General features: G+C 42.7%; 1 protein-coding gene across 26 annotated transcripts in view; it reads left to right on the plus strand.

The window, feature by feature from the left end:
- Positions 1-15,384, plus strand: part of TENM1 (teneurin transmembrane protein 1) — a 1,198,498-nt gene that overhangs the window by 1,056,314 nt on the left and 126,800 nt on the right. For all 26 annotated transcript variants that reach the window (XM_053273541.1, XM_053273531.1, XM_053273550.1 and 23 more), the window contains one exon: positions 6,725-6,941. In XM_053273541.1, the coding sequence (XP_053129516.1) occupies positions 6,725-6,941 (217 nt within the window). The remainder of the gene's footprint in view (positions 1-6,724; positions 6,942-15,384) is intronic.

A 15,384-nucleotide genomic window follows, 5' to 3' on the forward strand; every position in this document is an offset into this window, starting at 1 on the left:
TCTCTCTCTCTCTCCAACTGTTATACTTTGGCTTTTAAATATATATCATTCTCATACTTATATTCACTTAACCCCCTGTTGACTTGAATATTACCCCTCTCTGATTCTTTTACATATTTCTTTGCTTCACTCATTTTCTTTTATTCTCTGACCTTGTCATTTTGCTGGACATATTCTTCATTTAGTTATTACTTTGGACTGCTCCATTCCTGGTCTGAATGTTTATTATTGACTGATTCAATTCAATTTCTTCCATTTCTATACCGCCCTTCCAAAAATGGCTCAAGGCAGTTTACACAGAGAAATAATAAATAAATAAGATGGATCCCTGTCCCCAAAGGGCTCACAATCTAAAAAGAAACACAAGATAGACACTAGCAACAGCCACTGGAGGTACTATGCTGGGGGTGGATAGGGCCAGTTACTCTCCCCCTGCTAAATAAAAGAGGATCACCACGTTAAAAGGTGCCTCTTTGCCAAGTTAGCAGGGGTTCCTTTGACCCTTACTTGTTTCCATGCCTTTTGTTTTAACTTCCTTCACATATGTTGTTTCTCTTCTCACTCCTCCAAAGTTTTCAAGGGCTTAACAACAATTAGGTGATAATTTTCCAACTATTCTCCCCCACACACACACACACACCTGTTTTGCTTGGTTGCTGCTGCTTCTCCCTCCTCTTTCTTCACTCTCCTTTCTACATGAAATCTTCATATTTATTTGAAATATTTATGTCTCTGTCCACCCAATGCAGTACTGCTTGGAGCGGTTCACAAAATCTGTCTTTCTGCCCTTCCCTTCCTTGGCCGAGACTTTCCCTCCTTTTGCAATTTTTCATACATATGGCAGCTCTGACCCAAATCCTACCCTCTTCTGACTTGATAAATGTATGCTTCACATGCTCTTTCTAAGAAATCTGACCTTTCTTTCTTTTGCCAGCCTTGCATCTCTTTTCCACTTTGTGTTCTCTTCTCTGCCCTATCTACTGTACATCTGTTGCCTCTCTCTCTCCCCACCCCCTTTTCCCTACAAAAATCCTTGCTAGGTATCATTCCATTCCAGGTTACACATTGTCTGTAAAGTTGTCTTGCTTTCCCTCTCCATCCTAACATTTTCCTTCAGTGTCCTGACACAGTATTTCTCCCTGTTAAACCCACCTTCTTTCAGTCTTTCAACCCTCTCCCATGACATCAGTTCTGTTTCTTTATGATCACTGACCAGGAAAATATATACATGCAGCTCAAACAGTAACAATAAACTAATCTAGGTATTTGTAAACCTTATGAAATCTAACTATACGGATAGACCCTTGCTTCGAGCATCTTACTTCAAATTCTAATGGCAACAAGACAAAACTTAGTGACTGACATCATCCTCTTTTGCATATTCTGTAGCCCCTTCCCTTTCTCAGATTTGTAACCTTTCTCTCTTTTCTGGTGTTAGTCCATCTGATGCCCTGCCCTTAAAAAAAGCCCTCTCTTGATTCTTCGCTTTCCAACTATCCAGATAATTTCTCTCCTTCCTTCCATTTCTAAGCTACTCCAGTGACTTGCTTGCTCATGTTGCTTGAGTTCCTATGTTCTAACACTCTTTTTGACCTACACGTCAGATTTTGTTCCCTTCATTCTACTGAAACAGCACTTTGCAAAAAGATTTCTAAAGATTTTCAAGGCAAGACACACTACCTTTTCCGACCCTATTCTTCTTGACCTTTTTGCAGCCATTGGCATTTCATTTGGGTATCATGGTGCCACTGTCTTGGTTTCAGCCCTATCTTAGGCTTCCTTCAAAGACTTTTGCTGATGGTTCCCTCCTCCTCTTTCAGTAGGTACACCGTAGGGTTCTAGTTTGGGGTCTCTGCTCTGTATTGCACACTGCTCCTCTTGGAACTTTCATTGTTTATTTCAGCCTTCGATTCCACTGTTACCTGGAAGATGACCTTAAACCCTGTCTCTGTTTGAGCTCTCCTTGTGTGTTAATATCTCTGATAGTTTGCTGTTTCTTCCTTGATGTCTGGTCACTGCCTCAGATACAGTATACAGAAAACAGACATCCTGTCATTTCTCCGAACCCTTCATTATCATCTTCTCATTCTTTCTCCGTAGATAATCTCATCCTTGATTGTTCTAATCTGGCTCAAAGCCTGGACCTTCTTTGACTCTTCCCTATCTTTCTAGCCTGTTGTTTCTTGCTAATATTGCTAACTCCATCCTTTTCTCCCTACTGCCTTAGATAAAACTTTAATTCCACTTATCATTCATTCACATATAGATTATTGCACTGTATTATTTTCTGTGCTTCCTATCTCACATTGTAAGCCTCTTATCTCTGGCCTTAATTCTTCTGTCTACTGATCTTGCATAGCAGTCCAACATGTGTCCCTCTTTCACTCTTCGCTGACTCCTTCGCTAATTTCATATTGAATAGATATTTCTTACTTTCAGAAGTATGGCCTTGCCCATTCTTCATCTTACTTCTTTGGTCTCTCCCCTTCTGGTAGTCTCCATTGTCCCAGTAGCCTTCCAGTTAAATCTTCTGTTCCATTTCCCACATTAGTTTTTGCTTAGATTGTATTTATTTCTTTAAACAGCTATATACAACTTTCCTTCTTTTCCGCCTGCAAAGCAGCTCACAAAAATAAAGTTCATAAAACATTTGAAGACAAAATAATAAAAACCTATTAACGCAATAATAAAACTAAAGAAATATAGTAGTAGTAAAACAGCCAATATTATGTAAAATGAAATTTATAGTCGCAGAAGATCAGGATTAACTATTGGAACTGTTAAAAGCCTTGGTGAAAATAATGGAGTTAACCTGGCATTGAATAAGTGCCAGTTAAGGTGCTTCCCTCACTTGTCTGGGGAACCTGCCTCACTTCGGAATTGTGTAGAGTTGGAAAAGGTGCAGAAAGAGACAATCAAAATGCAGTGGGTTGGAGTGACATCCCTATGATAACAGACTACACGTTTGATCATTTTTAGTTTAGAAAGAAGGTAGATGAGGGGGCCATGATAGAGGTGTATCAAATTATGCACAGCATGGTCAAAGTGGATAGAGAGAAGTTTTTCTATCTCATACTATTAGAACCTTGGGTCATCTGTTGAAGCTAAATACTGGGAGATTCAGGACTGATAAGAGGAAGTACTTCTTTACACAACATATAGTAAAACTATGGAATTGGCTACCACTGAATGTGGTAATGGCCACCAATCTAGACAGTTTTAAAGGGAATTCATGGAGGATAGGGCTGTCAGTGGATACTAGCCTTCATTGCTATATATTAGGCTTGTGCGCATTCAGAAAATTCAGATTCAACCCGATCCAATTTGACAATATTGGATTTGGATTCTATGGGCTGTGATGATGTCGGATGTTGGATCGGATGCGGAATCCTAAATTCCCCAGCGGTTAGTGGGGAAACTGGTGGGGGAGGGGAATCACCAAAAAATCAGGGAATTGACCCATAGCTTTGAAAAAAATTACAATCCTTCCAATGTGCCAGATTTCCTAACTGTATGCCCACCTGTTCCAGAAATGTTAAAGTGGGGGAGGGGGATGCTCTTACCCCTTTTCATGAAGGCAAAGGGCAGATTCCTCCACATGCTTGAGTAATGATGGTCCGAGGAGGATTTTAAGTTTCCGCAGTGTTTGTGAAGTTTTCAAAACAAAAACAAAAAGCCATTTTTAAAACAAAAGTTTCCAAAAAAATCACCAAAAATCAGCGGATTGACCAATTATTTTAAAATTCATTGTGGGTGCCCTGACCCTGTTCCTCACATGTGTGACAAGTTTCAAGGTTCTAGGCCAAGTAATGATTTTAGTGGATTTTTTTTTTCAATTTCCCCATTCACCTCTAAGGGAGAAAATACTATTCAATTTTACTAATTCTGAAGTATTCAGAATTTCAATTTTCAATCTGAAATTTCAATTTTCCAGAATTATAAATCCATTTTTTTAAAAAAAAATGTTTTGGATTTTACTTTTTTACACCACTTTTTGGCAATTTTGGATGCAATCTGAATTTTTGAATCTTTGAATTTTTTGAATTTATTATATACTTACATCAGGATCAGAGGTGGCATGCCCCTAAATACCACATGCTGGGGAATACCAATGGAAGGGATAGGTTTCCTTCATTTCCCCACTTGCGGGCTTACTTAGTGCACCATGAGGCAGGAAGCTGGACTTCTGGACTTGGCTGGGAGGAGAGCTGGTTTTGTGGTAGCAAGCATGAATTGTCCCCTTTGCTAAGCAGAGTCCACCCTGATTTGCATTTGAATGAGAGACTACATGTGTGAGCACTGTACGATGTCGTTCTTAGGGGATGGAGCTGCTCTGGGAAGAGCAGCTCAATGAAGAGGGTTCCAAGTTCCCTCCCCAGCATCTCCAGATAGGGCTGAGAGAGACTCCTGCTTGCAACCTTGGAGAAGCTGCTGCCAGTCTGTGTAGACAATATTGAGCTAGATAGACCAATGGTCTAATTCAGTAGAAGGCAGCTTCCTATATTTTCTTATGTGCTTGTGTTCCCTTCCCCACTTCCTTCCCTTCTGTCTCAGATCTCTCCCCCAGCCCCTGTCTTTCTTTGGATGTTGTCTCTATGGGCAGGACTCTTGTGGATTTTTAAATGCTGAACAGCATCTAGTCCACTTTAGAAATATCAAGTGATTATAATGAGTGTGTGTGTATGTGTGTGCAGCATATACCTTCTGAATCTGATTTGCAGTCAAGCCATCCCTCTTAGTGCTTGAAAATAACAGTGGATGCAAATTCAGATTATTTACCCTGCTTTCAGGCACTGCAGGCAAAGCATGCCAAAGCAGCAGTAAATCATGCTGTGGGGAGAGTGGTTGGGTGTGTACAGGAGGGAGAAAGAGAAAGAGGTGATGGTGTGCTACTGAGTATGCAGGAGAGAGGGTGTGTGCAACTTCTGCTGGTTTATTCACAATCCATTTCTTTCAGATCAGTGAATTTCGCTGACCCAGAGACTGAAGGAGTTGGAGAAGTTTTGGGGAGAACTCCTAGATAGAAAAACTCTCAAGTAGTGCTGGTTACCTCCACTTCCTACGGGTTGAGGTCATAGCTCAGTGGTAGAGCATCTGCTTTGCATGCAGAAGGTTCCAGGTTCAGTCATTGGCAGCATCTCCAGGTAGGGCTGGGAAAGGCTCCTGCCCGAAGCCTTGGAGAGCCATTCCCAGTCAGTGTAGGTACTGTTGAGCTGGATGAACCAATGGCCTGACTCAGTTTAAGGCAGCTTCCTCTGTTGCTCTTGGCTTACTCCTCCCCTAACTGTGGACTACAGCCACCTAATGGTGCAGTGGGGAAATGATTTGACTAGCAAGCCAGAGGTTGCCAGTTCAAATCCCCGCTGGTATGTTCCCCAGACTATGGGAAACACCTATATCGGGCAGCAGCGATATAGGAAGATGCTGAAAGGCATCATCACATACTGCGCGGGAGATGGCAATGGTAAACCTCTCCTGTATTCTACCAAAGACAACCACAGGGCTCTGTGGTTGCCAGGAGTCGACACACACATGCATATGCATATGCATAAAATATCCCCCTCAGAGAGGAGAGCTGGTCTTGTGCTAGCAAGCATGACTTGTCCCCTTAGCTAAGCAGGGTCTGCCCTGGTTGCATATGAATGGGAGATTAGAAGTGTGAGCACTGTAAGATATTCCCCTCAGGGGATGGAGCTGCTCTGGGAAGAGCAGAAGATTCCAAGTTCTCTCCCTGACTTCTCCAAGATAGGGTTGAGAGAGATTCCTGCCTACAACCTTGGAGAAGCCGCTTGGAGTCTGTGAAGACAGTACTGAGCTAGACAGACCAATGGCAAATGAGGCAGGTGGAGCGGGTCCAGCACTGATGGGAGACAGAGAGGCAGGACTGGAATGGGCTGGATGGGGGAATGGTTGTGGAAGGAGATGTTGATGGAATCTAGTCATTCCCATTACCTGATCAAACCCTAGGGCTGCCTTGTGGGTGGTTCTAGGGGTGGGGAGAAAGGGTTTTTTCCCTAGGCCTTATATCTCTTTTAGAAGCCAGTGTGGTGTAGTGGTTAGAGTGCTGGACTAGGACCAGGGAGACCCCAGTTCAAATCCCCATTCAGCCATGGTACTTGCTGGGTGACTCTGGATCAGTCGCTTCTCTCTCTCAGCCTAACCTACTTCACAGGGTTGTTGTGAGGAGAAACTCAAGTATGTAGTACTTGGGCTCCTTGGAGGAAGAGCGGGATATAAATGTAAAAATAAATAAAATAAAATAAAATCTCTAGGACTGCCTCGTACCTATTGTTGCTTGCTAGCATTTTCATTCGAATTCCATCAGACTACCACCATTAATTTTTGTGTTTATTTCTTATGAGCAATCCAAGCCGGGCGGCTTAACGTACAGGCTTCAGTGTAGATAGCACTTAGCACTTACATTTATATGCCGCTTTATAGCCGGAGCTCTCTAAGCGGTTTACAATGATTTAGCATATTGCCCCCAACATTCTGGGTACTCATTTTACCGACCTCGGAAGGATGGAAGGCTGAGTCAACCTTGAGCCCCTGGTCAGGATCGAACTTGTAACCTTCTGGTTACAGGGCGGCAGTTTTACCACTGCGCCACCAGGGGCTCTGATGAGTCTGCCTGTTTTGTGCCCAGATCTTTCATTGGGTTAGTCCGTCATGCTCCCCAACAGTTGACCCTCTACAACCTGATCCTTGTTTTATCAATTTTCAGATGGCTTGACAGACTGTGTCGATCCTGATTGCTGTCAGCAAAGCAATTGCTACTCCAGCCCTCTCTGCCAAGGTTCGCCTGACCCCCTTGACCTCATTCAGCAGAGCCAGCCTCCTTTCTCACAGCATCCTCCAAGACTCTTTTATGACCGAATCAAATTTCTCTTTGGCAAGGAAAGCACTCATGTAATCCGAGGAGATGTCTCATTTGAGAGCAGGTATGTGTCTTTTTATTACTGGAACGTGCCTTCCGAATAGAGGGAACCCTACTGTTACATTGGATGAGTTGTTTTGATACGGAGGGAATCAAATGTTCATACTCAACTTCTCTTGGAAACATTGTGTGGGCTTTCTTCCACCGTTGGTGGCAAATGGAAAAATGAAATTACTAGATTTACTAGAAATCTGCTGCATAGGTCTGGATCAGTTCCTTATTTATGTATTTATTAACCATATCTACCATTTTTAGGTTTCATTCTCCAAGTGGCATACACAAGAAATTTAGAACAATTTCATAAAATAGTCTAAAGACATGTTTTGCTATTGTGTTGGTTGTCACAACTACAGTGCAGTAGGTGGGAGGGAAGGGCTAGTTCCCAGAAGTAAAGAAGTTGTATTGCCAACTCTTGCTAACTGGGCAAAGAGACACCTTATAAAGTAGTGATTTGCTTTTGTTCAGCAGGGGGAGAGCAACTGGCCCTATCCAACCCCAGCACGGCATCCCTCCAGTGGTGGTTGCTGGTGTTTACCCTGTGTTTCTTTTTTAGAATGTTTGACCTTTGGCGGAAGAGCAAACCAACTTATTTATTTATATTTTTCTACATAAACCATTTTGAGCAGTTTTGTTCAAAAGCAGTATATAAATATTTGTCATTATTTGCTTGGTTGCAGAACAATGACGAGGGAGATTAATGTGTTCCAGAGTTCTGGGGCTAACACAGAAAAGACTCAGTTTCTTATGGGAATTAGTCTAGTTTCTGTAAGAACCGAAACCTGAAGCAGGGTCTCATTGGCACACCTTAAATTTCTGGCAGTTTGCTATGGACAGAAGCTACATTGGCCACTTGCATTGCAGCTAAGTTGGTAGAGAACATGATGGTGACCCAACTTCTGACACTCTTGGATGGTACACCTTATCTGTATCATTAGGCGGGGGCTGTTAATATACGTCACACGCAGTTGTCCTTTTCAGCTGTAGCACCATCTTTTTGGAATGCTGCCCCTCACCCCCAGAAATCCATATATTCCATTGCTCACTTTTAGAAAGAAAGGTAAAGCTTTATTATTCTCATGGCTTCATAGTAAAGGCCAGTAATGTCAGTGTTTAGATATTTGCCTCAGAGCTACTTCCTAGGAATATCATGGTTATATTTGTCCTGTTTCTAACTATTGTGTTCTGGTCTTATTGCTGCTATTGGTTAGGAACATAGGAAGCTGCCTTATACCGAGTCATTCCATTAGTCCATCTACCTCAGTATTGCCTGTACCAGTGGTTCCCGACCTGGGTTCCTCTAGATGTTGCTGAACTACAACTCCCATCATCCCCAGTCACAATAAATTGTAGCTAGGAATGATGGGAGTTGTAGTTCAGCAACATCTGGAGGAACCCAGGTTGGGAACCACTGGTCCATACGGTATGCTGATGGCACCCAAATCTATTCCTCCATGTCAACATAATCAGGGAAAGGCTTAACCTCCCTAAATGCCTGCCTGGAGGCGGTTATGGGCTAGATGAGGGATAATGAACTGAGACTGAATCCAAATAAGATTGAGGTATTTATTGTGTTGGGTTGGAACTCAGGAGATGATTTTGATCTGCCAGTTATGCATGGGGTCACATTTCCCCAGAAGGAAAAGGAACATAGTCTGGGAGTGATCCTGGAACCAAACCTCTCTCAGTCCCAGGTTGAGGTGGTGGCCAGAGATACTTTCTATCAGCTTCGGCTGAATCTGTTTCTTGAGAGAAACGACCTCAGAACAGTGGTACATATGCTGGTAAGGCCCAGGCTTGACTACTGCAATGTACTCTGTTTTAACACTTGGAATTCTCTCTCTCTCTCTCTCTCTCTCTCTCTCTCTCTCTCTCTCTCTCTCTCTCTATATATATATATATATATATATATATATAGTTTACTTGTTTATTTTAAACATTTATTTTAAAAAGCTAAAAGACCAAGCTAAAAACACATTTAAAGTTACAAATTTTAAAAGGTTCAAATTATAGGTTTAAAACAAACAACTAAGAAACTTACCAGATAAATCATATTTTTGAATATAAAAATATTTTAAAGCCTCTCCAAAAACATGTTAAAGCCTCTCCAAAAACATGTTTTTCCATTTGTTCCTTAAAAACACTCAAGGAGGGTATTCCAAAGCCGAAGGGCCACAACTGAAAAGGCCTCTTGTCTAATCCTCGCCAGCCAGATCTCTGTTATTGGCAAGACCGTGAGCGGGGTCTGAGATACCAAATGGGAGACCCTGGCAGATACTTATTAGGCAGATACCTAATAAAAATACTAAATAATTATTACTACTTTGGAGAGTTTTGCACCTGCAGTTTATGCAGTGTGGCTACCTTAATCTGCCTCACCTAAAAGGGCACTTTACGGAAATAAGTACATTTGAGCGGTCTGGAGTGTTCCTTGCAAGATGAAAACTAAGATGGAATTTCTTGTTTAGCCAGGAGCAAGCATGACTTGTCCCCTTATCTAATCAGGGTCTGCACTGGTTGCATATGAAAGGGAGACTGTGAGCACTGTAAGATATTCCCCTCAGGGGATGGAGCCGCTCTGGGAAGAGCAAAAGGTTCCATGTTCTCTCCCTGGCTTCTTCAAGATAGGGCTGAGAGAGATTCCTGCCTGGAACCTTGGAGAAGCCACTGCCAGTCTGTGAAGACAATACTGAGCTAGATAGACCAATGGTCTGACTCAGTATATGGCAGCTTCCTATGTTCCACATAATAAAACAATTAACATAAAAATATTTAAACCAGATTAAAATTAAAACTAGATAGCATTAAGAGCCAGGCTAAAAAGTTAGGTCTTGAAGGCTCTCTTGAAGACATCCAAGGAAGATAATCCTCTCTTGTCCATGGAGATTGTGTTCCATAACCTAGTGGTGACAACTGCGAAGACCCGATTCTAGGTCACCACCAAATGAACTGGTGGCACCCGAAGATGGACCCCTCCTGATGATCTCAATGTAGCGAAAGTCTCTCTCTCAGGTAACCTGAGAGAGGTTACCTGTGAGGTTAGCAGGAGAGGAGAGCTGTTCTTGTGGTAGCAAGCATAACTTGTCCCCTTAGCTAAGCAGGGTCTGCCCTGATTGCATATGAATGGGAGACATGATGTGTGAGCACTGCAAGATATTCCCCTCAGGGGATGGAGATGCTCTGGGAAGAACAGAAGGTTTCAAGTTCCCTCCCTGGCAGCATCTCCAAGAGAGGGCTGAGAGAGATTCCTGCCTGCAACCTTGGAGAAGCCACTGCCAGTCTGCGAAGACAATACTGAGCTAGATAGACCAATGGTCTGACTCAGTATATGGCAGCTTCCTATGTTCCTAACCTGGACCTAGGCCATTCAGGACTTTAAAGGTAGTAACCAGCACCTTGTACTTTGTCCAGAAACATATTGGCAGCCAGTGCAACTGTTTAAGAACTTACATAATGTGGTCTCTCCAGGATACCCCAGGGACCGGTCTGGCTGCCACATTTTGGACTAACTGAAGTTTCCAGACTATGTACAAAGGTAGCCCTATGTAGAGTGTATTGCAGTAGTCCAATATGGAGATTACCAGTTGGTGTACCATGGTTTCCTCAAGGAATGGGCAAAGTTGTCACATCATTTACAGCTGGTAAAAAGCACTCCTGGCCATAGGCTCAACCTGCAGCACCAGGGTGAGACCCAGGTCCAAGAGCACTCCCAAGCTACAAACCTGTTCTTTCTGTGGGAGCATAACCTCATCCAGAACAGGAAGTTCTATCCCGTCTTGCAGATTACGACCCCCAACAATGGGCACCTCCTTGGATTCAGCTTCAGTTTACTATCGCTCATCCCGCCCATTACTGCCTGTAGGCAGGCATTTAAAAGGCTGATACCCTTTCCTTGATTGATTTCAAGGAGAAATAGATTTGGGTGTCATCCATAATGCCTAATAGTTTCTCATATATTATGGCCTTTAAATTAGATCAGGGGCACACAACTCACACATCCCAGGGGGCCAGAAATAAGCACGACAATGTATGGGGTAACTGAAGCAATTTTCAGTGCATTGTTACTGCAGTAAAATTAATTATGCATATTAAAGCAATTACTGGTTAGTTGTGGGTCCTTCCCTCCCCCCAGGGATCCACTAAATGAGGATGGTGGCCAAAATATAAGCCCTGTCCTTGCTCAGTCAATGACTCCCTGACTGTTCTAGCCCCATACAAATGCCACATTTGGGGGCTGCTGATGTTGCTGGCTACCTGGGCCATCAAAAATGTCCCCATGGGCCAGATCTGGCCCATGCGTCTTATGTTGTGCAAGGCTGAATTAGTCTTAAACTCTCTACTGCGGAGAGAGAACAATATGCTGTACTGTGAAACAAAATACAATATATGGTCCATTAGGAAAATTCCAAAAATAGTGGTAGGATAAAAGCTTTATTACAGGGGCAGGCAACCTTTATTGAACTATAGCTCCCATTGGCTGGGGGTTGTGGGCCTTGTAGTCAAGAACATCTGGGAATCCCTGTTACAGCGACTGCTAGATTGAGCCCGGGACCTTCTGCTTGCAAGGTAAAAGTTTTACCACTGAGCTCTAAGCCAGGGGTTCCCAACCAGTGGTACTCCAGGTGTTGCTGGACTACAACGCCCATCACCCCCTGCCACAATAAATTGTACCTGGGGATTATGGGAGTTGTAGTTAAGCAACCTCTGGAGTACCACTGGTTGGGTACTCCTGCCCTAAACCTTAAGGGGAGTATCTCACATCAGACAGAGCTCACATGCAATCACCCATCCAAATGCAAACCAGGGCAGACCCTGCTCAGCAAAGGAGACAACTCATGCTCACTTCTGCAAGACCGGCTCTTCTCCCCCATTGTGATCAACTAGTCAGTTCATCACTAAGCCAAGATTTTGAAAAGGACCTTCCCAGTTCACACTCTGAACTGCAACACACAACAATTCTAGGAGAATCTGGAGAAGAAAAACACAAACAAATTAATTTCTAATTGAATCAAAGATGTTAACCTGCTTCCATTGTTAGTGGACCTGAGGTTTAGACTGTAGCTGTGACTGGAGATTGTATATATTAAAAGAGTTGGCTAACTTTTTGATGCAAATTGTAGGCAATGTGTTTGATTTACCTTGGTATTAAGGGAATGCAAACCATGCCTGGCCTTGAATTAATTGCCCTCCTGAGGCTACGTGTGGCACTGCTGTCAGCGGGAAGGAAGGAATGGACCTCCCAACCCCTCTTCCCCTTAATTTGTCTGATTGAAGTGTTTATTGTAATAAATTATGCCTTTAACTAAAGTGGCCATTTGGTATTTACTTTGCACTATTGAAAGGGCACTTCAGAGGTTAATACTTGGAACCAGCTGGTGAAGGCCCTCTGTTCTATATATAAAGCAAAGTACACGAACGTAGGTCTTGGCAAGATTCTGATGTTGTATAAAAGCAAGGTTGTTAACTAGTAAATCGCAGTGCCCAATAGGCCTTGCTTTAGAGCGATCATCTCCACTGGTTTTCAAGTAGGGGCTGCTTTGTGGGAAGTGGGGGGAGCTTCCTTGTGAGAGCCGTTTCCCTGACCTCCTCGCAGTACTTTCCTCACTGCTGGAAGGGCCCTTTAAGAGAGGGGGGGCCCTTTCTGAAGAGCTCTGGGAGGAAAGCGCTGGGGAGGGCTACACTTCCCAGCATTCCGTGCACACCTTCCCAGATGGTGCAGGGGCTCGAGAGGGCTTAGCAGAGTGCAGCACCGCATGATGGGAGCAGTGGTCTCTGCATGGTGTACAGGGTATTAAGCTTTTGCCAAAGCTGCACACAGGCCCAGTAAACAATTAGGCAGGGATCCGCATTGAAGGTTGATGGGGGTTGCCACTGGTCTCCAGACCCACTGTTCTCTCTAGCAGGGATTCCCAGATGTTGACTACAACTCGCAGCATCCCCAGCTGTAGTGGCCTTTGACTGGGATTCTGGGAGTTGTAGTCAACAACATCTGGGGATCCCTGTTAGAGGGAACACTACGCAGACCTTACAGTGAGAAACACTGTTTAGATATTTTGCCCCCGTGTATTCTTATCTCCCCGCTGCCATTAAAAATGGTTGCGTGTTCATGGCACAATTCAAAGTTTCAACTCCAATTTGATCTCCGCCCTGTTTGAAATGAGTCTGGATAAGTATAAATTGAGCATTGAGATGTTGTCCTGAACTTGTGATGCAATTCTGTGCTTGAAATCTCCGAAAACGAATACGGAGCAGTTTGCTCAGAAAGAGTGGGCCAAACTACCTGTTGACAGGTGCAGAAGTCTCATTGAAAGCTACAGGAATCGCTTGTTTTCAGTGATTGCCTCTAAAGGTTGTGCAACAAAATATTAGGTTAAGGGTCCCATCATTTTTGTCCATGCCATTTTCATTTGTGTTATTATTTGAAATATTCTGTTGCATCGGAACTCTAAAGCAAAGTCTGATTTTTGTTAAATGCGGACTATTCAACGATGGGTGCCAATTATGGTTGTCAGTTTCAAGTTATTTCAGGGACAGTTTTTTTTCTGTGGAGGGGTACCAACACATTTGTCCACGTGTGTACATATTTGTAGTATTATTATTAGTAGAATCATATAAAGAAGCAATATGTCCCAAGGGAATTACAAGAAGAAAAACCATACTGACACAGAAAACATGAGAGAGAATTAAGATGATTTATTAAATTTTTAAAAGATGGTGGGAGAACCACATTTAAGAAAAGAAGAAAATGGTGTACTGGACATTTGAAAGACATAGCTAAGATGTCTAAATATGAAGAACATCTGTTGTTCATTATTATTTCTTATTTACACAGTCAGACAGGTGTTATTGACTGGTTTGTTTTATCCAGACATCGAGTCCTTCCCAAGGACCTGGGATGGCTGAATTTTATTATCAATGTTGTTGCTGTTATTATAGTTATCGTCGCAGAATATAGGCTGTTCCCAGTAAAGTTGCTTTTTGTAATTGGCTGATGGTGATTTCTGTGGCCCCTATGGTGTTGAGGTGCTCTTCAAGTTGTTTTGGAGTTGCACCTAGGGTGCCAGTTACCACTGGGATTACTTTGATCTTTTTCTGCCACAGCCCTTCAATTTGTAGATCATTGTATTTTGTGATTTTTTCTGTTTCTTTTTCTTCTATTCTGCTATCCCCTGGTATTGCTATGTCAATTATTTTGACTTGTTTTTCTTTCTTCTCGACTACAGTTATATCTGGTGTATTGTGTGGCAGATGTTTGTCTGTTTGTAGTCAGAAGTCCCATTATATTTTTGCATCTTCATTTTCTACCACTTTTTCAATTTTATGGTCCCACCAATCTTTGGCTACAGGTAGCTTGTATTTTTTGCAGATGTTCCAGTGCATCATCCCTGCTACCTTGTCATGCCTTTGTTTGTAGTCAGTCTGTGTGATCTTTTTACAACAGCTGATTAGGTGGTCCACGGTTTCATCTGCTTCTTTACAAAGGCGGCACTTGCTGTTTGTGGTGGATTTTTCGACTTTTGCTCTTATTGCATTTGTTCTTAGTGCCTGTTCTTGTGCAGCCAGTATTAAACCCTCTGTTTCTTTCTTCAAGTTGCCATTCTTAAGCCATTGCCGGGTCTTGGTGATGTCTGATTTTCCACTTATATTGTGCAAATATTGACCATGCAGTGGCTTACTTTTCCATTTTTCTGCTCGATTCTTGACTTGTTTTTTCTTGTAGGCCTGCTTTCTTTCATTGGTGTTGAATAGTTTCTCATTCTTGACCATCTGAAGTGCATCTTCTTCACTGTCCTTGATATATATTTTTAAGGCCTCTTTTCTCCTCCTCTACTGTTTGATGGACTTGCAGCATTCCTCTTCCACCTGAGCTGCGAGGGAGGTATAGCCTATCGACATCACTGCGGGGGTGCAGAGCATGATGGATGGTCATGATTTTCCTGTTCTTACGATCTAGCGTCTCCAGCTCTGCCAGGGTCCAGTCTATTATTCCTGCAGTTTATCTGATAACAGGTATAGCCCAGGTGTTGATGGCTTGTATGGTGTTCCCACCATTGAGTGTGGACTTTAGGATTTTTCTAACTCTCCTGATGTATTCACTGCCAATTTTTCTTTTAACTTCAGTGTGTAATATGTTATCAGCCTGGAGTATGCCCAAGTATTTGTAATGTTCTTTTTCTTCCAGGTTCTTGATCTTGCTTCCATTGGGCAGTTCTATTCCTTCTGTTTTTCTTATTTTCCCTCTGTTCATTATTATTGCAGCACACTTGTCTAGTCCAAACTCCATTGCTATATCTCTACTGAATATACGGACAGTGTTTAGCAGTGATTCAATTTCTGACTGGGACTTTGCATACAACTTCAGATCGTCCATGTACAGCAGATGGTTGATTTTACTGGATGTTTTAGATGTTTGGTATCCGAGGCCTGTTTTGTTTAGTATTTGTGAAAGT

The sequence above is a fragment of the Hemicordylus capensis genome, chromosome 11 (assembly GCF_027244095.1).
Source record: "Hemicordylus capensis ecotype Gifberg chromosome 11, rHemCap1.1.pri, whole genome shotgun sequence".
NCBI lineage: Eukaryota > Metazoa > Chordata > Lepidosauria > Squamata > Cordylidae > Hemicordylus > Hemicordylus capensis.